Source organism: Coffea arabica, chromosome 11c, assembly GCF_036785885.1.
Source record: "Coffea arabica cultivar ET-39 chromosome 11c, Coffea Arabica ET-39 HiFi, whole genome shotgun sequence".
In the NCBI taxonomy this organism is placed as follows: Eukaryota; Viridiplantae; Streptophyta; class Magnoliopsida; order Gentianales; family Rubiaceae; genus Coffea; species Coffea arabica.
In genome coordinates, this window is record NC_092330.1 from 45,252,481 (window position 1) to 45,274,020 (window position 21,540).

The window sequence follows — 21,540 nt, forward strand, 5'->3', positions numbered from 1 at the left end:
GAAGGGCCGCAAATATTTTATTTTATTGGATTGAGGGTCAAAACTTTACCATTAATTGTTGGAGGACTAAAACTTTACCTGATAAAGAGTTGGAGGGCCATTGGAACTCTTTTCCCTTCTTTTTTACTTTACCACTTAGCTTTATTTTGTGTCACTTAACCTCCTAAAAAAAATACCCCATCTACTATGTAAGTTTTTTTTCATTTTTCTCTCTTCTCTTTTTTTAATTTCAAATTAGTTTTCTTTTATCAAAATTTTGTTTCTAAGAAAATAATAAATTTTTCTAACAAAAATACTATAATATTTTTTGATGTAATATATACAAAATAAAAAGGTAATTAAAAAAAGTGTTGAAAATGTAAGTAAATATTGATAATTGAAACTACTAAAAATATTATAACACTTCTTTTAATTTGATGTATGCAAGATAAAAAGATAGATTGAAAAATATGTTGATGCATGCAAGCAAATATTACTAATTGCTACTAAAAATTATTGGTAATTGAAATTAGAGTTATTTAATGAGTTCAATAGAGATAGTTAGGATACATAAGAGAAATTCGCCATTTATGAGGTCAAATTTGGATAAATAAGAGAAAACGTCGCCCGAGAATGAGAAGCCCATCCCGCCACAAACCAGAAACGGGGACCACAGCAACCTCGAAAACAACCCACAACGTTACAATTTTTCAACCACTTACATTTCGCCACGCCTGCAAAACCACCGGTCTCAGGTCAAAGCAACTCTTTTGGTTCACCCGGCTCAGGGTAGCTTCAGCCCCTGAATACCATTCAACAACCCCCATCCCCGGTCAGGAAAAAGATCCGTTAAACGAAACTCCGTTAGATTCCTCCACGTGTCCAAACTCTTCCCCCTCGTCAAAATCTACCCGTTAAATCTAAGTCCTCCATCTTTCTCTTTCTCTTTCCCTCTCTCTCTCCTCTGCAACGTCTCCGTTGAAGAAGAAGAAAAAAAAAATCGAAATCCAATTTTTGTTGCATTTTTTCATTTTTTTCATAAAAGATTTGAGAAATGGGAAAGTTAATTTGCGACTCGACGGCGTCGTCACCGGTCATCCCATGGAGAGACCCAACTTCAACTCCAACGGTGGATCTCGTTGACCAGTCAACGGCCGGCCCGCCAACAACAACGACGTCGTGGGATGATGTTTCAGGACTAGAGGAGCAGCAGAAAAGGCACCTGACGAGGCTGCAGGCAAAAGGGGTTTTGTGGAAGCATCCAGAGGATCAGAACACGTCGGTCGTCTTCAGGTTAAGTCACGGCGGAGAGGTGGATGCCGACGGAAATTGTTTGTTTACGGCGTCGAGGAAGGCCATGGGGTCAGTTTTAACGGCAAAGGAGTTGAGGCGGAGGACGGTGAGGAGGTTCTTGGAGGATCTTGGATCCGCGAGTAATGAGGTCAGGGAAATGATTGAATCGGCAATTAAGCATATGTACTCGCCGGATCTGAAGTCGGGTTGGGGGATCCATGTGGTTCAGGAGATTAAGTTGTTGGCTAAGAAAGAAGATCGTCTGGGTCTTGATTCCGCCATCAATGAGCTACTACAGCTTGGGATGCAGAGGTATTTCGTATTTATGTTTCTTTTCTTGTTTCTGTTTAAAAGAATAACCTTTCTTTACTTTCTCGTCTTAAATATTGGTCTGTTTCCATTTTTTAGAGTTTTCCTTCATCTTTTGGAAAACTATGGCCATTTCTTGGTATTGGGTTCTTTATTATCCGCATTAATTTTATGCCGTAAGTGGCCTTAGTTTCCTTCTTATGTGAAAGTTGGAAACAGATGAATGTAATGTATCGACGCCTGTGCCAGTGGCCTGCTTTATCTTTCATGCTTTTGGTTACTGTATTTTCTTCCTTGAACTACTTGGGTTCCTGAAGAAATTTGGGTGATGGGGCAAGAAATGATGGGGAAAAACATATAAATTTCAATCCTGGGTTGCCCCTTGAAAATTGTTATTTCAATTTTCGGCTTGAATAAGAATTGAGATAGGACTTGAGTTCCTTTTCTTAGTTTAAATAACTTATCTGTCAATTTTGCTGGCTACTATTTAAGGTCTGAGGAGCTATATGTTATCTCTGTTAATTTTTACTGTTAATCAACAACAGATTTTTGAATAGGATTCAAATTATTAGTTTGTCTGACTTGGCATTGTTGACTCTATTCCTTCTGTATTATCTGTTTGTTTGGTTGTATAATTGGATAGAATGGATTCTGTTTGCAGGATGAGATGGGGTATAACTGGTTCTGTAGACTGCCTTTCAAGTTTTCTGAACTTGTCATGTATGTGTGTCTTCTTGTTTCTTGATTGTACTTTCTTCTTGATGATTGTAGAGAATTGGCTGCGGAATCTATTTACAAAGAGAGATGTGTAGCTGTTGACAATGGTTCAAGTTGGGCAAAGTACATGTCAATCTCTGGTTCCCCTGATGATGAATATGAAATTATCACTTTGCAATACACAGATGAGGGTTTGCTGACTGTAGATGAGAATAGAGATGGCCATGCTGCTGCTTTTGGAGATGACATTGCAATAGAGTGTCTTGCAACGGAGTTCAAAAGAGAGATCTTTGTGGTAAGAGGTTTTTGTCCTTTTATGCGTTTCGACCTTCCCCTATCTGTGTATTACTATTCTATGTCATTGTTATACAACTCCTGACTTTGCTGAACATTCAGGCTTTGTTCTGATGAACTGCTGATCCGCTGAGATCCAGTGTAGTGTGTGTTTCCTTGGGACAGAAATACATTTTGATGCCAAGATTAGATGAAATTTAATCATGTCCTAATGTTACTTGTAAAAATTATAGAACCTACAATCAGATGTACTTATATTTGACCTGATGTATTGTAGCTGTGATCTATCTTGTTCTCAAAATCTCCGTTTATCTATGCCTCTGTTTTTATCTCCTTCTATTTCCTCTAGCTCCAGATTTTTCTTTGTGATTTGGTGGTTGGGAAATAAGGGTTCAAATGAGATGAAGAATTTATGGTGCACCTATGAGACAATTTTAGTTGGGGAGTTAGAATGAAAGTAGATTGCAGCTCTGTGTTCTTTACAGACCAGCTCTGTGTTAAGGGATAATTTTCTTTACATACCAGCTCTGTGTTCTTTTGCATCATATTTATTTGTTCTGAGTTCTTTTTCTTGAATTTGCTCTAATACAGTTTCCTTCTTATCCTCTTCTTGGTTTTCATATTCCTAACTTTATTTGCGCTGTATAAAGTGCATTGAAGTCTGTAATAGATAACAATTTGCCGAATTCTACAATGTTGTCATTAAAGTTCTCAATTTTTGAATTGCATCCTAAGTTCAGAATTCATCAGTGCAGTTGAATTGTGAGAGATGTTGCTTATTTACTGATCAATCATATACAGGTGCAAGCACATGGATCAGATGCAATGGTTGATGAAGATAATTGCGTTTTCTTCTTACCACATCGGCCAAGGAGTGAAATCTGTGAACCCCCTTTTTTTCTTTTCATGAAGGGAACGGGTAATTATAACTAAAAATAGGTGTTTATGTCATCGCGCCTTTTTTTTTTTTGGGCCCTTTTCAAGGTTGAAAAATGACACAAAACTCTATGCGTAGCCTGATGGAGCATGATTCTTCAATGGATTCATGTGCTCTCTTTTACTCTTTTAACAGTCTGGAGTACAGTTATAAATGATAACAATCTTGCTCTTACAGGTTGGTGCGGCGCTGGTGGTGACCATTATGAGCCTCTTATTGCTCATCCTTCCTCATTTGTCTCCCAGGAGAAGGTTGCCATGGTTCTTTAGATGATTAGCTTTCACAAGTTTTTGTCTTTGAGAGGACGAGTAGAATTTAGTTATCGATGAAGCGTCTTCCCTGCGTTTTGCCAGAAATATTCTTCCGGCTTCTTTACTAGGCAGATAGGGATGCAAGTCCACTGCGCGGCTTCAATTGTTTGTCTACAGTTTCTAGAGTTGAAGAATGACTGTTTAGGGGCGTCCAAAATTTTGTAACAATTAGAGTCGGTACATCTTTGACGCTGACTAGCGGATGCTGCATCTGCATTTGAGGATCTTGTAGTTTGGTAATTCTTTTCGGGCCCATTGTTGTTGTCAATTGTTTTGGAGAGCATAGGGGGTGGGTGGTATTGGTTGGTGCTATGCACTTGAAGTGGAATAGGACCTTTTTGGTGTATTTCGTACTGAGTTTTATATAGCTTGAGATGGAAATGAATTTTGGTTTCACTTCCTCAACGTGCATTTGTTGTCTGTGTCACTAGCAACACAGCCAACAGGACGACATGTTTGCCAACTCGGATATGGGAATTCGTCTTCCGGGTTTCGAATATGCTTTATAACGACAATGGGCTTGGTTCAGTAAAAGAATCACAAGCACATGAACTGGAGTGGAGGGCGCGCGAGGTTCAGGCGTTGAATTTCACGCTTTTGATTCTCTTATTTAGGGGATCACAAGGCGTGTGATGCAGGGAAAAAAAAAATTCACGCATTTAGGGTAGGTAGTAGCAGAAAGTTGAATCACGAAAAGCAGCCTCGCAAACTCACGAATATGGTCTTCTAACTTCGCTTATGATTGAAATGCTTTCCATTTTCTGTTTCTTTTTCCCTTTGCATTTTCATCTCTCTCTCTCTCTCTCTCCCTTTTCCCTTCCTTTTTCCTTTGCATTTTCATTTTTCAACCCGCTATCTTTGCAGGCTAGTGGAGCATCAAATGAAACATATGCTTTTCAAACCGCCTTTCCGTCAAGAAATTAATAATATTATTTCTATATCCTTGACTTTCCTGCTTAAAGGCACCAAAGATCACTTTTTTTGTTTTTGATTTTTGAGACAAAGGTAGATTTAGGTGGCTGAAGGAGGAGGAAATATCGCAGCAACTTGTGCTCGCCAAGACAAAAGAGAGAATCCATGCCGCCAAGACAAAAGTTAAAATCAAACCCGAAATATATATATATAGGGTTAATTACATTTACCTCCCTGAGGTTTGACCATATTATCAATCAATCCCTGTAATTTGTCCAAATAACGGTCTCACCTTTTGAATGATCAAACATTTAACAAAAATCCTCCTTAATGCCGAAAATGCCATTATTGAGGTCATGTTGCATTAAAAAAAGATCATATTTTTATTTTATTAACCCTGAAGCAAATCAAAAAAATAGAAAAAAGTTCTTGCTTATTATTTTATAAAAACCATATCTTTGCTTCCATAAATAGTTTTGAATCAATAATTATTTTAAATCTTAAAAATGAATATTAAAAATTAGATAAATTGAAAGAAAAATAAAAAAGAAGCAATTATTTTAAATCCTCGAGTATGGTTCGAATTTGTGGTTCAAAACATGTTGCGGAGAGCACACGGCATGTTTTCCTCAATTTGAACCATACTCCAGGAATTAAAATAATTTCCTCAATTAAAATAATCCATACCGCCAAGACAAAAGCTTGTATATATATATATATGCTCACAACACTTGTGCTCGCAAAAGTATACTAGCTACGTACTTTTTTTTTTTTTTGTCAGCAACGATACATTTGTATAATCTAGTCTATCCTAATCTAGGGGGAAGGGGAGCCTAAGGAGGCTGTTGTAGGGGCTGGTGGGTATACAGACCCAACTAGACCAAGGGAGTGCTATGGCACAACCCTTAGATTTTTTTCGTTGCTGGTGAGGTTTGAACCCTCACCAACAGCCCAAGGAGGGTATTGAATCTCCTACCCGGACGACCAACCAGGCCAGCATGGCCCCATCACTCCCATCTGCCATCTCTGTGGGTGCAACCATTGCTTAAATACCCAAAATTTCAACATTCCATGCCGACCCTTTTTCTAGCTACTTCTTGATTCACAGCCTAAGAGGGATTGACTATATCATTTCTAGCCTCGCAACATCTCTCTACATCCTCAATGACCATGGAATCATTCACGTAAAAAAAAAAATGAATTTCCCATTTAAAGAAAAGCAATAGTACATGTAATAGGTGAGCGCGTGCTGAGACTCCGGTGTATATCGTATGTACTAATTGGTATTTTCAAGAGGGATAATTTCACAAACCTCCCCAGAGGTAGGTTTCTGACACTTGCACTGACACTCCCTAAAGTTTTAAAAATTTCACTGACCACCCTTGCTTTTGAGATTTTGGTAGTAATTCAGTTCAAATAGGATTAAAATATTATTTTCATGAGTGAGATGAGATTTTTATTCCATGAATGCCCTCTTGGTCCCGTATTAGTAGAAGATTGCAAGTTATTAAAAAATTGAAATGATTAGTAAAGTTTAGAGGGTGTAAATGCAATTCAAGAAATTTCAAGCACCACATGGAAACACAAGCAGTGTTTTAACAACCATAACAACAGCTAGCTACCTGCAAGTTCCAATAGCTAGATTTTTTTATTTAGCACCAAGAGCATATAAATATCACAACTGCATCTACACCCTCAAGATTATTATTGTGAGCAACAAGAGTTTGGGTGCATATAAAGTTATTTTTTAGTGCTGCATTCAGGGTTCATAGTGAAAACATTTATAGAAATTATGGCTTCTTCAAGCCATAAGGGAGAATTATGGAATTCACTGACATCTTTCAACAACAAAATACAACTTTTACTTAACATAAGATTTAGAATAACATACAAAAATTTACTTCAACTCTTATTAATAATTTTCTATTATCCCTTCCTCATTGTATAAATTTACACATAACAACATGATGCATGAAATACAAGAATTTAGTTTTAAAACCAACTAAAAAATCTACTGATCAAGCAAGACAATTCTATTTCTTCCCTTCTAGTTACATGACTACAATATCAAAAGCTTGTTCAATCATCCTTATCAAATCATACTAGTCACAAAAATGGTCTCAAATTTCTTCCTCAATTGGCGCCTTTTTGTAATGGAGTTTTAATCAACTTAATTAGACATCAAAATTCTATTATTCTAGTTAAATGTAATTAACTAGTTTAGATGCATTTGTTTCCCAAATTTAATTACGTTAGCTTTTAGTCCCAACTTCACAGGACAAAGTGGTAATTTCAACTATCATGATGTGAGCTAAGGGTTCCAAATCTCTGTTAGCGAAGGTAAGTGAAATTTTTAAAATCTCAAGGTGTGTCAGTGCAAATATCAGAAAGTTTAGGGGAGGTTTGTCGAATTATCCCTTTTCACAACGATATGTTACTCTTTGATGGTAGCAAGGCGGTTGCTTAATAGTGAGGTGAACCATGTGTACGCACGTGAGACTATAATAATGTGATTTTTTCTTTTTTGGACGGACGAAAGTTACTTTATGGCTTTGGAAGATGTCGTTTTAATATCCAAAACGTACCGGGCGGTGGATACACCACTTCCTTTGGCTCCTTCAGTATTAGCCGTTCTTTCTCCTTACATTCCTTGATGCAAACGTGCTAATAATTTGCTCTACAATTATGGGATCAGGGCTCGCAAGTTGAGTCACTGCCTCATGTGATTCTCACAACCTTCAATATAAAATCATATAGTATGAGTATAAATTCGAATTTATCAACTTATACAACTAAATTGATTACATTAAAATTGCACAGATTTATATCCAATGTTATAAGAATTACACGAACTGAACAGAAATCAATTCAGTCAGTTGTTAGAACTTTGATCCTCAATTACGAGGCATAAAAGTGCACCTAACATTGACAGTAGTACAAGCATTTGTATAAGAGAAAGCATAGTTTGTGGGCACATATGATGCCAGCCAGACAGCGACGGCTTCTCTTCCAACCAAACATTAACAAATTATATAACGTTGAGACGCCACGGTGTTACTGAACCAATCAAATACTGTTGAAGTTGGGCAGCAAAAGATGAAATCCCCATGATGTTGACAAGTATCTGTTGTTTAATTGATACAAACCTTGAGTGGACCAGCAGATGCATGCTAGCCCGGAGAGATGGCCAAGAATGAGCTGGTTATTAGCCAAAACCACACTTAACGCCGACTTTTCTAATAAGGGTCACTAATAATTAGAGCTGTTAATCGAACTAGGTAGCTCGCGAGCCGAGTTCGACCCGACTCGATAAGGGCTCGACTCGGCTCGTTTACTGAGAGAAATGAGTCAAGTTCGAGTTCAATTTTAGGCTCGTTTAATAGACGAACCGACCTATGCTCGATTCGTTTAAACTCGATAGGCTCGAATAGTAGGATCATTAGCGTCATTTCATTGTGTATTTGATACTTTTACCTAATTCATTATTCCGTTTCTAGCCCTAATTTTGTCTTTCCTTTTTCAGTCTTGCCCTAGTATTCATCTCCCAAACGAGCTCGAGCTCGATAAACTCGGCTCGATTTTGAGTTCGAGTTCGAGCTTGAGCTCGAGTTTTTAATCAAATACACTGAATCGATCTAGAACAACTTATGAAGCTCGAATTACTAATCGAGCTAACTCGATTAGAGATTCAAGTCGAGCTCGATTATTATGTGTTCGATCTCGACTCGATTCGATTAACAGCTCTACTAATAACTAGCCCGGAAATGCTAAGTGTAAAAATTTTTAAGATTAATCAAGTGCAGAGTTCACAAACTGAACTTCAATTCCTTGAGTGGGTCTTTCAGGCTTCCCCTCTTTTTCTCCCACTTAGTCTCGTCATCATATTGTGACGGTAAATTTTACTTGACTAAATTTATCATCAAAATCGTTTCATGCATATGAAGATAGGTATTTCTTAACCCAACGCGCCTCGGGCCAAGATGACTACAAAGAAGCAAATTCTTCGAAGGTTTGAAGAAGTTACTGATTACAGCATAACTAACCAATTTTCATTTTTATCACTTGGTTTATTTACTTTGCTACGTAAAGGCTTTTGTTGTTCATTGAAGGGTAATTATATAGTATTATCTTATGCTGCAAGGAAATGTTTCTTGGTTGCAAATTCAAAATCACGCTTTGAATAAAACCGGATTCCATAGACCGAACAATACACAATTACACATTGGCGAGCCCACTACTCTTTCCTTATGGAAAAAAGGAAAAAAGTTACCAACTTTAATTAAGCGACCACAAACCGAGCACGATATTTTTTGGGGGGGCGGAGGGGTGGGTGTGTTCTTTTGACACGCATAACCATGCTTGGAATTACGTAGCAGAGAATTATATGAATCAAAATTGCATCTTCCTTTAATATTGGGTCTCCACCCCATTATAAAAGCCATGTTTTCCCTGGCTCTAAGTTTCGTGAGATATTTGGAGGAAACCTCAGTTTCCTAGCTAGCTCCCCCCTAGAATTCTCTCCCACTGCTTTTACATCTTCTACAACGTTCATTCAATCTCTGACAAATGATTCTTACTTGGTCAGAAGATGTACCAATGGATTCAATCAAAGCACATAAGCTGCAAGCCCTGAAAAACTACAAGAGGACTCAATTTCTCTACAATTTCATGGTCTACTCTCTCACGGCTTTTCTTTCTACTTTGTTTTATTTATACTTGTTTTGGTTCCCATCCATGAAGCACTTCTTCTCCATCTTTTTTCCAAACATCTGTTCGTTCTTTTTGAGCACCAAGTTTTTGTTCATAGTGGGAAATGTCATAGTTCTCTTCCTAGTCGGACAATCAAAGGTAGCAGGAGGAGGTTCACAGTATTCATCCCTAGCCGCAGAGATTTACGATGAGTATGTCCGGTTCGAGAGAAGTAGTCGAAGTCTTAGGGAGAGATCAATGAGGCTTCACGAGTACAAGAAGAAGAATAAGGATGGGAAAGTATCGGACGTGCGTACGAGTATTAATGGAAAGTGCATGAGTCTGGATGCAATGAGTACTCATGTATATCTTAAAGAGTATGAGAAGGAAAATGAAACACAAGTAGAAACAAATAATAGTGGCAAAGCTGTAGCTTTCGAGGTTGATGCCGTGGAAGGAAAGCTAGGAAGAAGAGAAGAAGTAAAAGAAGAAGAGGAAGGAGACAAACAAGAACAAAAGCCTACTCAGGTTTTGGCAAATGATGAGTTAAATCGACGAGTTGAGGAGTTCATTGCAAGAGTTAATAGACAAAGGAGGCTTGAAGAAAGACAAGTGCTGGATCGCTGGTGAATACTACTCATTATGGTTTTGAGGGCGAGAATATGTACTTCATTAGGAAAACCTAATTTTATATAGGTGCCAAGAGATTAATGTATTGATCACTTACTTGATAAAAACTATCAAACAAGTTGAGACTATTCCAAATAAATGTATAATTAGACGAGTTTCCAAGCATGGGGTTACTAATGTCATGTTTATGATGATTGATCATTATGTAGCCAAGTTGCCTTGTATATATGCAGGATGATCCTATCAATTAAGCATGATGATGACAAAAAAAAAATGACAAAGCCCCCATATATGTAGTTAGTTTAACCACACCGCAAACTCATTCGTTATAATCAAGACACTTCTTTTTTTTTATTAATGTTTTATGTTTCACTTTTTTCTAGTAGAATGGAGTCATGCCGTGAAGATTTCAGTAGTTACTTACACGTAATTATAATAATTTGTATGCCACAATTGAACAGACAAAATGTGAAAATCAGTTCATGGATCCTGTTTCAAGCCGATCTTTCTTTCATTTCTAAAATTCCGTCTTCGACCAAGTGTAAAGGTATTTCGTTCTTCCATGAACCAAAAGAAGATGAGGAAAAAGTGGTCGAAGATGTTGGAGCTTGGACTTCTTGTTCCTGGTATGAAAAGTCGTGACATTCACTCAACACTAATATATAGCCCATCTCGTCCATTATTATTACGATTAATCTTCTGTATACTGATAGTGTATATATTTTTATCATTATATTCATGATATATAATTCGAGTTCGAATTTGAAACTTAAATTTTGCATATGTGTCATTATCGAATCATGATAATGTATACATCGTCAGTCAATCAGTGTATATAAGATTTACTTTTATTATTATTATTACTACTTAGCATTATTTTTGGTGGAAAGCCCTTCTTGACCATTAGCAGGAAAAGTAGAATCAACCAGAGAGAAGGGCCCAAAAAAAAAAAGGTCAGACAGAGTACTAAATACGCAGTGAGAAAGTCAGGGAAGTACTAAGGGTTAAAAGTGAGCAAGTGGAGTGCTTTTGCTACCGCTAGCTAGCCAGATTTTGTTGCCTAATTAAAGCCTTAAATGTCGAACATGATAAATACTTCGACCAAAAAGGTACAGTGCCCACACACTTCCATGTACAGTGCATGCAGTCCAATGGCTGCAAAACTTTCCTTAGCAGAGAAGACAATTATCAATCCACTTCGTCAAAAATATGAAATAAAAGTCCCCTACTTGACAATTAGTTTTTTTTTTCCCCAAGTGATTAGTGAGTGTCCTTTTTGTTTTCTTTCATGTGTCCTATTGAAGAAGCAAAAATATACCAATACCGACACACCGTGAATACAAAAGAGAGGCGAGGGTAAGTTCATTTTCTGGTAGCGTAGTATTAGAGTTCGAATACTGCCGGAAATGAACTGGGCCCAAGATAGATGGACCGGGTGTTCGTTAAGATTACACTCGGTGGCTAGGCTTGAAGCCCAACATCATTCTTCTTTCCTCCCAATTTGCAGAAACCCAGAGGGTCATACGGAGTAAAAGGAAATCATTTTATATTCTTATACTATATAATATTGAATTTTGGTCAAAGAATAGATTGAATTTCAACCGCATAGGTGGGGAATTTTTTGGGAATGTGAAATGTTGTATATTAGTTTAAAAACTTTAAGTACAAGTTAAGAAAGCATGTATTTGAGTATGTTTACTGAAATGATCCCATTTTAATACATTTAAAGTTGTCATTGATGAGCCATCTGGGTATTGATGGAATGTGTAATTAGTGTGCAACCGTTTTTGCATTTTCTACAACTCGTATATGTTTGTGTGTTAGTGTAATTACCGAAATATCCCTTAGCGACCAATAATTCCCCTTTTCAGCCGTAGATAACCGTTTGAGAAGTTGTTTTATCTAAAATGTTTGAATGACAATCGGATTTAAGAAATGAGCCAACGATTTCTCTATCAATGGTAGGAACTCATTTCTCTATCATTTATAATCTGTATTTATGAGTCACAAACTTTGGTCAGTTTATCCTCTTTCAGTTTTATGAGTTAAGTTTTCCCTTTTTACCTTTGTCTACAACGATTTGTCTCATCGTTTTCTCTTCCATCCGAGATCAACTCTGAAATTACCTATTATTTCATCATTAATTACACTCAATTCAATTGCCGAACCGTTGGTATATTAATGCATAAACGGTTGACTATCAGTTTCTCCCTGTTCGCATTCTAAAATTGGGATAATTCTATCTGGTTTCAAACTAATCAGTTCAGAATGCTCTTCAGTCCCAATTACTCTTAGTGGTTCAGCGTGAGGTTAGATTTCACCTCCCCAAATTTTCAATTTCTCCCTTAATTTTGTCGGTATGTTTTTAGTACATACAATTAGCTACTCTTATCGCGTTGCCTAGTTGCAAGATAGCATTTTTTGTGTTGTCTAACCCTAATTGGTTTGGGTTGGTTATAATCTTATAGGTTTGGAACAACAGCCAGAAAGAACTCTCGGTGGGGATTCTAGAATAAGGTTAGCTTTCTGTGTTGTTCTGCCTTTCTGCATTATCAACGACCTTCAATTTGATCCAGTTTTATTGTAACGCTGTATGAATTGATTGATTATATTGTTTATCTTTTCATACTAAATTTTATTTATTCTCACAATGTACTATTGTTTGTTCAATAAAAAAACTTCTTTGTCCACAGGCACCAAACACCCGCGCGATGCACGGACATTCCTCCCTAGTTTATATTTAAGAAAACCAGTTTCGAATCCTTTTAACTAAAGGAGTTGGCCACCACATTAACTGTAGAGTGGGAGGCCAAGGGTTCAAACATTACTTCCTATCAGTGTGTCTGTATATGAGAATTGTTCTAAATCCATACGGATAAGTGGTGCACCCGTATGGTATAATGGTCATTCAGTTCCCGTCAGGCTCTCCGACTTAATTGGATCACTCCATTGAGTAAGTTCCCATAGAGTAGGTTCTCCTCCCCCCTTAGGAGTAGGAGTAAGTTAGGTTAGACTAGATGTGCCGTTATATAAAAATAAAAAATCTTTTAAACTTGCAATCTTTTTAAAAAAATGAAAATTTTATAGAAGGCGTAGAAATGCACTTCTTTCATTCATTTAGACCAATCTTTCTTCCCTAGTCCTTATATGGTCCAATTGAGCTCTTCCTACCTTTTATAAAGTGCTAAAATAGCCCCCAGGGCATATGGCGCAACGGTTGAGAGGTCGGCCTTGTGTTACTAGTTTCCCCACTGATCAGGGTTCGATTCGTGTCCGCTGCGCCGCATATCCTGACTCTTCCGAGAAAACTATATGAGGTTATCGACTTCCCTCCGATTTGATGTGCCAACTCAGGTTTTAAGGGTTCTGATCGGAGCACGTTTCGGGTTGAAAAAAAAAAGTGCTAGAATAGAATAAAAAGGTTTGGTTGGTTCTTTTTTTTTAAAAAAAATTTGGCCGGCATCCAAATTCCAAAGCTCCATCTACTGAGCATATATTTATTATTATTATTATTATTATTATTATCGAGACGACAAGTAAGCATATAAAAATTTTATATGCGTCGTTTCCGTTGTTTTCTTCTCTTCTCTCAAAATAAAATATTAGTATAATTTTAAGTCGTACATCTGAGTGCGTCACGAGGCAAAATACTACTAAGTTGTGCTGTTTTAGTTTTGCAGCAATTGCAATGATGTGGCCTCCATCCTTGACTTCCTCCCCCCAACAGCCAACATAACATCGTCGGTCAAAAATAGGCCTATTAACCGCATCTGCCCTTTTTCTCATGTCCAAATAAAACAAATCCCATCCCAGGCAGGGAAAATCCCACCAACCAACTTGATGCATGCATTGCTTCAAACTAATTCATCATCAAAAAATTAAAATCATACTCAAAACTCGTTTCAGGGCCACCATCCAATGCCCGCTTCTTCCCGGGGCCCCAACAAACATCGCCCAAAGGGAAAAATACTCACGCACACAAGAAAATTAGAAATATACAACAGGGAGAGTCAAAGCAAGCAAAAACGAGGTGCTGACTGAGAACTGAAACAGGGCAAAGCAGCCTTTCGGAGATATCAAGAGACTAAGCCCTCGACATTTCCGAAGTTCTACTAACCCATCTCCCCTTCCGTACTTTCCTTCTCTGTTATTCTATAATCCTAATTTTAGTAGGGGCATTTCTCACTTCTTCAACTCTGTAAACCCCATCTTTTTTTTTTTTTTTTTTTTTTATCATTTGTTCCACTTTCTTAATACTTTGCTAGATTTATTCCATTTATTCATAGTTAGAAAGATACCTTCCTCTTCCTTCGAAATATTTCTGTGGTGATATAGAGTTGGAAAGATGGCGACGCTGTCTTCATCACCCCATTGTTCATCATCCCCTTATTATTCCAATTCATCGTCAATTGTTTTTCATCATCAGCAAGTGGTGACTCTTTCTTCCATTCGTCCCCAGAGCTTTGGTCCAGGAAGATTTTCTTTACGATCAAAGACAAAACCGAATTCCATTGTGGTCTGCATGCAGGATGGTCAGCTCCCTTTTCCCCTTTTCTAAATTTGTACATCCGTCTATTCGGGTTTGTTTTCGCTCTTGCCTACGTATTTTGTGTTATTTGAGCCGACATCTTTGCTAATACGTTTATTCAATTGTTCGTTCATCAATGAATTGATCCACAAAAGCAAAAGAAGTCTTTTTTCTTTTCCCCTTTTTCTTTTGATTTTGTTTGGGGGGGGGGGGTGGGTGGGTCATGGGTGGGTGTCTTGTTTTTGGTTCGGATGATATGCTAGCTACTATAACATTGGCTGATATATTAGCAAAATATTGGAACTTTTTGTCATTTGTTGTAGATGTTCAGGTATGAAATTGCTTTTCTGGATTTTTGTTTCCTTTGTTCTGATTTCTTTTGTGAATGGTGATCTAATACAGGTGCCGCAGCAGCAACTATTAGCCCCATTGAAAATGAAACTCCTCTAAAGAAGTTGACGGATGGGTTGTTAAATATAGCCTCCCCGGAGGACCGCAAAGAGGCAGCTGCTTTTGATATCAATAGAGATAAATCTTCCGTCAGCATCACTGTAGTTGGTGCCTCAGGAGACCTTGCCAAGAAGAAGATATTTCCTGCACTTTTTGCACTTTACTATGAGGGTTGCCTCCCTGAGGTCTTCATCTTATTTATCCTGTTTCCACTTAGTTTGACTTGCACAAATCGTGTTGGCCCAATTTCCACATGCTTTTGTTCGGCTGAACAAGTAAATATTTATTTCTTTTCATTGCAGCATTTCACTGTTTTTGGTTATGCTCGGAGTAAGATGACGGATGCTGAACTTAGAACCATGGTTAGCAAAACTCTTACTTGCAGGATAGATAAGAGGTGGTCTTTGCTTTGTTCTCCTTGGTTTTATGTGCTTAATGTTACCTGTCGATGCTATTGTTACTCCTGCCACAAAGCATGTTGTTTCCAGGTGCCATTTGCGGTAGTTTTGAACTTGTGCTTATGCAGCTGACTAAAACTTTCTTGCATAACTTTCTCCTTTGTAGAGAAAACTGTGGTGAAAAGATGGAAGAGTTCCTAAACAGGTGTTTTTACCACTGTGGTCAGTATGACTCCCAGGAACATTTTGGAGAACTTGATAAGAAACTCAAGGAACAGGAGGTAATTAACGTTTGCAGACTTCAGCTGTTTAGCATCTGTTAATTTTTGCTTGCCTCATGTTTGTACTAAAAAGCTATTCTAAGGCAGGACCAAACTTTCTAGGTATTGTGACATATTGAAGTCAGAGCCATTTCTGGTTTTATCATGTGACGTGGAGTGTGTTTTTGTTAACTTGATGAAGTCATGCGTACAATTTTACAATTACGAGGTTCATTTGATTTGAATATGAGACAACCTTAGAATTACAGCATCTCCACTTTTGCTTGTTTATACGGTGAATTGTTGTGTGCGCTTGTCAATCGCCTGTGATGGCACCCTAAGAGTAAAAGTTTGATGGAAGGTTCGTTCTTGGTGCACATATTGGTAAGAAAATTTGACAAGTAGAATACTTTGGAGTTCTCTGTTGCATTCTTATTAAAATTGGGAATCCTAATTTTATGACTACAGTTGCCACTTAAGTTATTTAACTGATAACTATAATTAGCCAAGTAATGAGCGTCCCTTTTTTTAACTTGTTATGGAGATTAGAGATGAGATTTATTGCTTCTGATTTTGGGCTGTCAATAAAGTTCGGCTAGGTCAAAGTGAAATATGTGTTTCATTTAAAGAGTGATATTCCAACTGTTCCATTGTGCTTTCAAAATTGTTTTTGGTCACTTGATTTTTCTATTAGGATCTCACCAAATTCCAGCCTTGTGATTCGCGTTGTTTTTGAAGCTGGAATGTTTCAGAATTGCTTGTGCAGTATCATAGCATATCCCTCTATCTTCCTCACATTTTTTATGATAACTATTTTTTTGTAGGCTGGCAGAGTTTCTAATCGACTTTTCTACTTATCAATTCCACCAAATATTTTTATAGATGCTGTAAAATGTGCGAGCCTCTCTGCATCTGCTGCAAATGGCTGGACTAGGGTCATTGTTGAGAAACCCTTTGGTCGTGATTCTGAATCTTCTGCTGCTTTGACAAAAGCTCTTAAGCAGTATTTAGAGGAGGACCAGATTTTTAGGTGCTTCTCTTTGTACTGGATTTGGTTGTCATCTTTAAATGAACTGCCAATGACAGTTTTTGAGTTGCTTATCTGAACTTGATTTGGTTCAAATGCCTTACTTTTTGGTAATTCCCCTTCAACAGGATAGATCACTATCTAGGAAAAGAGCTTGTAGAGAATCTTTCCATCCTCCGCTTTTCCAACCTCATCTTTGAACCCTTGTGGTCAAGACAGTATATAAGGAATGTACAGTTGATCTTCTCTGAAGATTTTGGGACTGAAGGACGTGGAGGGTAACTCTCTTCCCAATAGTTGATCTAATCACCCCACATTAAGTTAAAGACTAAGTTTTCTTGATGTGTTGTGGCACCAGTTACTTTGACAGTTATGGAATTATCAGAGATATAATGCAAAATCATTTGCTTCAAATACTGGCCCTCTTTGCAATGGAAACACCTGTCAGTTTGGATGCAGAAGATATTAGAAATGAGAAGGTAGTACTTTACCCAGGCTATCCTATTATCTTTCTGGTTACCTATTTTTTCCTACCTGTTTGTTCTAATTTCTTATGCAATGCCAGGTCAAAGTCTTGCGTTCCATGAGGCCTTTAAAGCTTGATGATGTGGTCATAGGACAGTACAAGAGTCACACAAAAGGAGTTGTTACATACCCAGCATATACTGATGACAAGACTGTATCCAAAGACAGCAGAACCCCAACATTTGCCGCAGCTGCTCTTTTCATAGATAACTCAAGATGGGATGGGGTGCCTTTTCTAATGAAAGCTGGGAAAGCTCTTCATAATCGAAGGTTGGTTTTATCTACAGCTCACACTAAGACAATATTGGTTCTGTTCTCTAAAATGCATCTTTGGCTCCCACTCCCGCCCCCCCTTTTTTTGGTTGCTTGTCAGGGCTGAGATAAGAGTGCAGTTTAGGCATGTGCCGGGTAACTTGTACAATCGAACCTTTGGGACAGATCTTGACCAGGCCACAAATGAGCTTGTTATTCGTGTTCAGCCAGATGAAGCTATCTATCTGAAGATTAATAACAAGGTCCCTGGTTTGGGAATGAGGCTGGACCGCAGTCATCTTAATCTTCTATATGCTGCAAGGTACTGTTGATTAATATTTTGTTTAAGGTGCACTTATTTTTATACTGACCAAAGATGAGGACTACTTTGCCATGTGCTTGTCGCAACTCGCATCAGTATCTCCCATGTTGAAAAAAATAAAAGACGCTTTCACATTTTGGGTCAAATTTGAACTTTTTTCTGAAAAATTTTGTTGCAAAATATCTGCATGGAAGCTGATTGTTGTTTACCACCCAAATAAAAAGGAAACATCAATAACTAGTAGGAATTAGCATGAATCGGATGAATATAGTGGACATCTATGTTATACAATTATTGGTAAACTTTGTGTTGTTATGATATGGAGTCCTACAGACACTTTACTGACGTTGATGAGAGAAGAAAATGAAGACCTACATGGGCATTTTTTTAGTTCGAGAAGATCATTGAACCAAAGCAAATCAATTTATTCTTGTCAGAACTTGTGCTTTATTGAATTGTTTCATGGTTCTCGTGTGACTTTGAAATGTGGGATACTGGTAGCATGGAACAGAGGTTGAATTCTGTCTGTTTATATGTGATCTCAGATACCCGTAGGGACATTAATTACACTCTAACAAAAGAAAGTTACGACTTGAGTTATTTCATTTTTTTTCCCTTAATTTTTTTCCATCCCTTTTTAACATCAATTTTACTATTGCTTAGATTCCCAGTATTGTCAAGGATTAATGCTATGCAACATCTAGTTCCTACCATTTACCAACTGTATCCAGATTTAAGGTTGATTCCTCTGGAGAAGCATGTTGTAGACTTTTATTTGATACTAGTTGTTTATGGGATGGTTGTGTTCCTACTTCAGAATATGTCAGATTCGGTTCTACCTCAGTCTGTTGGGCCTTGCATTTCAAAGCACTGCCTTGCTTTGCTTTCTCATCCTGGTTATAGTTGGGCTTTCAAATTTTATATGTTTTCTGGCATTAACATCACGTGGATGGGTACGTACGGATACAATAATTTGACTTATAAAACACCGGTCTCTATGATGATTTGTAAAAATTTCTGCAGGTAAGATTTCTTTGATTAAATGCAACAGGTTTGATGACTTTATTTACCTATCCTTCACCTGCTGGTGAGATTTTATTACATGCATCGCGATAGACTAGTTAAAAGTTTAACTAGAAAAAGAACTAGTTTGGTTGTGAGTTCAGCGTTGCAAGGACAAAGGGGGTAATGAATGAGATGTCAGATAATGAAGCGACCAACAATTTGTAGCTTGGCTATCGCAAAAGCTTTACTCATCTAGTGTAACTAGTATACCCGGGTTGTGAAGAATGTGAATAATTAGTGATTGATCATACCATTTTTCAGCTGAAAATTTGTTCTTTCTGGGGCTTCTGTAGGTACTCGAAGGAGATTCCTGATGCATACGAGAGACTTCTTCTGGATGCTATAGAAGGTGAAAGGCGGCTTTTCATCCGAAGTGATGAACTAGACGCTGCTTGGTCTCTATTTACTCCTGTATTAAAAGAAATTGAGGAGAGGAAAATCACTCCGGAATACTATCCCTATGGAAGTCGAGGTCCTGTTGGAGCTCATTACCTTGCAGCCAGATACAATGTACGTTGGGGCGATCTTGGTCTTGAGCAATAAAAGGAGAGCGTATATATATATATTTGGACTCAAGAAGCTACATTTGCAGTGGTGGGAGAGGAGCTAGTTGCTGGCAAAGGAATTCCACCAACAATGGCTTGGAGCTGATTCTTCTCCTCTCCGTAGCAGTCAGTCGAAAACTTGTTTTTTATCAGTTTTTTTTTTTTTTTAATTGAATTGTATGCCTATCAATTCATCTACTATAAAAATTTTTTTTTTTTTTTTTTTTTTGGTTTAAAGTTCAAGGGAGACTCTTTTAAGTCTTAGATGAAGAAAAGACGCGGGCTTGAACCCTGGTTGACTAGTTAATATCTCTCAACTCGTTCGAAGTTGGGTTCAGATGCATCTGGGCCTATGGACGGTTCAGGCTTCGTAAACGAAAGGGGGCTTTTGCCCGAACAACATGGGCCTGTACCAGAGTGCGAAATTCAAGTGGGGAGTGCAACAATGAATGGCTTTGGTCTGATTTCAAAAATGTTGGTTGTCGCAGAACCAGAAATGAAAGAGAATCAATACCATCTCTCAATCTAAGAAATCTTACGAAGCGTTGCAAGAAAAGAGGAAAAGTAAAAGTGAAAAATCGGTTGAATGGTTGGTCATCATATAGGCGCTTAAGATCTTTATGAAGTGAGAGGTCGAGTTTCGAATTTTGTCTCTCCCACCGATCATCAATTGCTATTTTATGTGGCTTTTCTAACTTCAGTCCGGGTATGTCTGGTCTGGAGGGTTGGATCGGATCTGTGCTCCGTCCCGTGGTGTAGGAGTAGGGGTTGGTTGTTTCCAATGATTTGAGTTAGATTTGTTTCCCCCGTCCCACATCGAAAGATCGTGGGGTAGTTACTTTGGGTTTAAGGTTCACAAGTATCCCGTTCAGTTACTAATTGGCTGAGCATAGTTGCTTTGTGGGTCTCCCTTAGATTGTCCTTTAGGCCGTTCTTTGGTGACTCCCTGAGTGTTAATCTAATTGGCGTGCTTCTCGAAGCATGGAGATTATCATGTTAGTAAAGATGCCATTTCCAAATAATGCGACTTTAACTCCCAAGTCACAGGAGCAGTAAGTATCACCACCAGTCATGGCCTCCACAAGAGGGTTGAATTGTTCTTGGGATTTTTGTTTCCTGGGTGGCTGCCGGGCGACTCAGCTTGAGAAAGAAGATAAGCTTGTATTGACGGGTCTAACAAATGATTAACATAAATAAAGGGAGATAGGGGCGGGGGGTTGCTCCGCTTTTACACATTTTTTTGGCGTGGCGTGTTATTACCTACTAATAAAGAGGAAAAGGGGGAGGAAGGTTTATAGTTCTAGCTTGGTTGTGGATTGTGGTGTGTGTGGTATAAAAATGTATGAACGGGGGAGCGAAGACGGGTGATGCGTCAACAACTGGCTTTTAAAAGCGTCCCCATATGTCTGCACGATGCCTGACAAACTCACACACACACACACACACACACAACCCATCATCCATCAGCCATCAGCCATCAGCCATCAGCCATCATCATGATCATGATCATGATCATGCACGACACGCCCCCCCAACCAATTATTAGTATCGATTTCACTCTATCTGGCCAACTTAATACTAGTAATAAAAGTATATTCTCCGGTCCTCTATCCATCATCAAGGACTGTGGGACTATTACAAGTTAGAAATGTGACATTAGGCGGTGGCAATTTCAAATTTCGGAAGGCATTACCCGCAGGCCAACGTGAATAGCGGAGGACCGGTGGGTCTTGACTTTCCATTGTGCTTCTGAACAAAACCTTGCACCAGTGCTAACTGTTTTCAAATGCACAATAATTACATCACATCACTGTACCAGTAATTTTGTATGTACAGTACAGTACAGTACACCCACCATCGGTATTTAGCATTTTTAGCTAGCGGCAGTGATATGAATAAATAACAAGAACCGTGATTCATTACCCCCACCGTATTCGATTGGTGGTGTCTTTTTCATCCTCTTGTTTGGTTCAGTTGAGGATAATCTGAAATGACTTTGCGGCCAAGGCTTATTATGTCGAGTAGTAAGGTCAAAGAAACATAAACCCTTTCCTTTGGTCACGCACATGTCTAAAAACGCAAAACTCATCCCCTTTT

The 21,540-nt window shown here is 38.1% G+C and overlaps 2 protein-coding genes across 3 annotated transcripts; both read left to right on the plus strand.

Annotated features, from left to right (window-relative positions):
* The first annotated feature begins 584 nt into the window (after window positions 1-584).
* Window positions 585-4,240, plus strand: LOC113717251 (uncharacterized). 2 transcript variants are annotated; one of them, XM_027241990.2, is made up of 4 exons: window positions 588-1,584; window positions 2,353-2,593; window positions 3,394-3,511; window positions 3,707-4,240. In XM_027241990.2, the coding sequence occupies exons 1-4, from the start codon at window positions 1,034-1,036 to the stop codon at window positions 3,796-3,798; spliced, it is 1,002 nt and encodes a 333-aa protein (XP_027097791.1). In that variant the 5' UTR covers window positions 588-1,033; the 3' UTR covers window positions 3,799-4,240. The 2 variants fall into 2 exon arrangements, with proteins under 2 accessions (XP_071927093.1, XP_027097791.1); XM_072070992.1 differs by lacking the exons at window positions 3,394-3,511; window positions 3,707-4,240 and adding an exon at window positions 2,695-2,893 and having other exon boundaries at window positions 585-1,584.
* A 9,859-nt stretch (window positions 4,241-14,099) lies between these two features.
* LOC113715472 (glucose-6-phosphate 1-dehydrogenase, chloroplastic-like) lies at window positions 14,100-19,667 on the plus strand. The gene is made up of 10 exons (XM_027239680.2): window positions 14,100-14,603; window positions 15,002-15,234; window positions 15,352-15,446; window positions 15,614-15,728; window positions 16,532-16,737; window positions 16,863-17,012; window positions 17,093-17,213; window positions 17,300-17,529; window positions 17,633-17,833; window positions 19,192-19,667. Exons 1-10 carry the CDS (start codon window positions 14,417-14,419, stop codon window positions 19,439-19,441), a joined length of 1,788 nt encoding a protein of 595 aa, XP_027095481.1. The 5' UTR covers window positions 14,100-14,416; the 3' UTR covers window positions 19,442-19,667.
* Window positions 19,668-21,540: the final 1,873 nt, after the last annotated feature.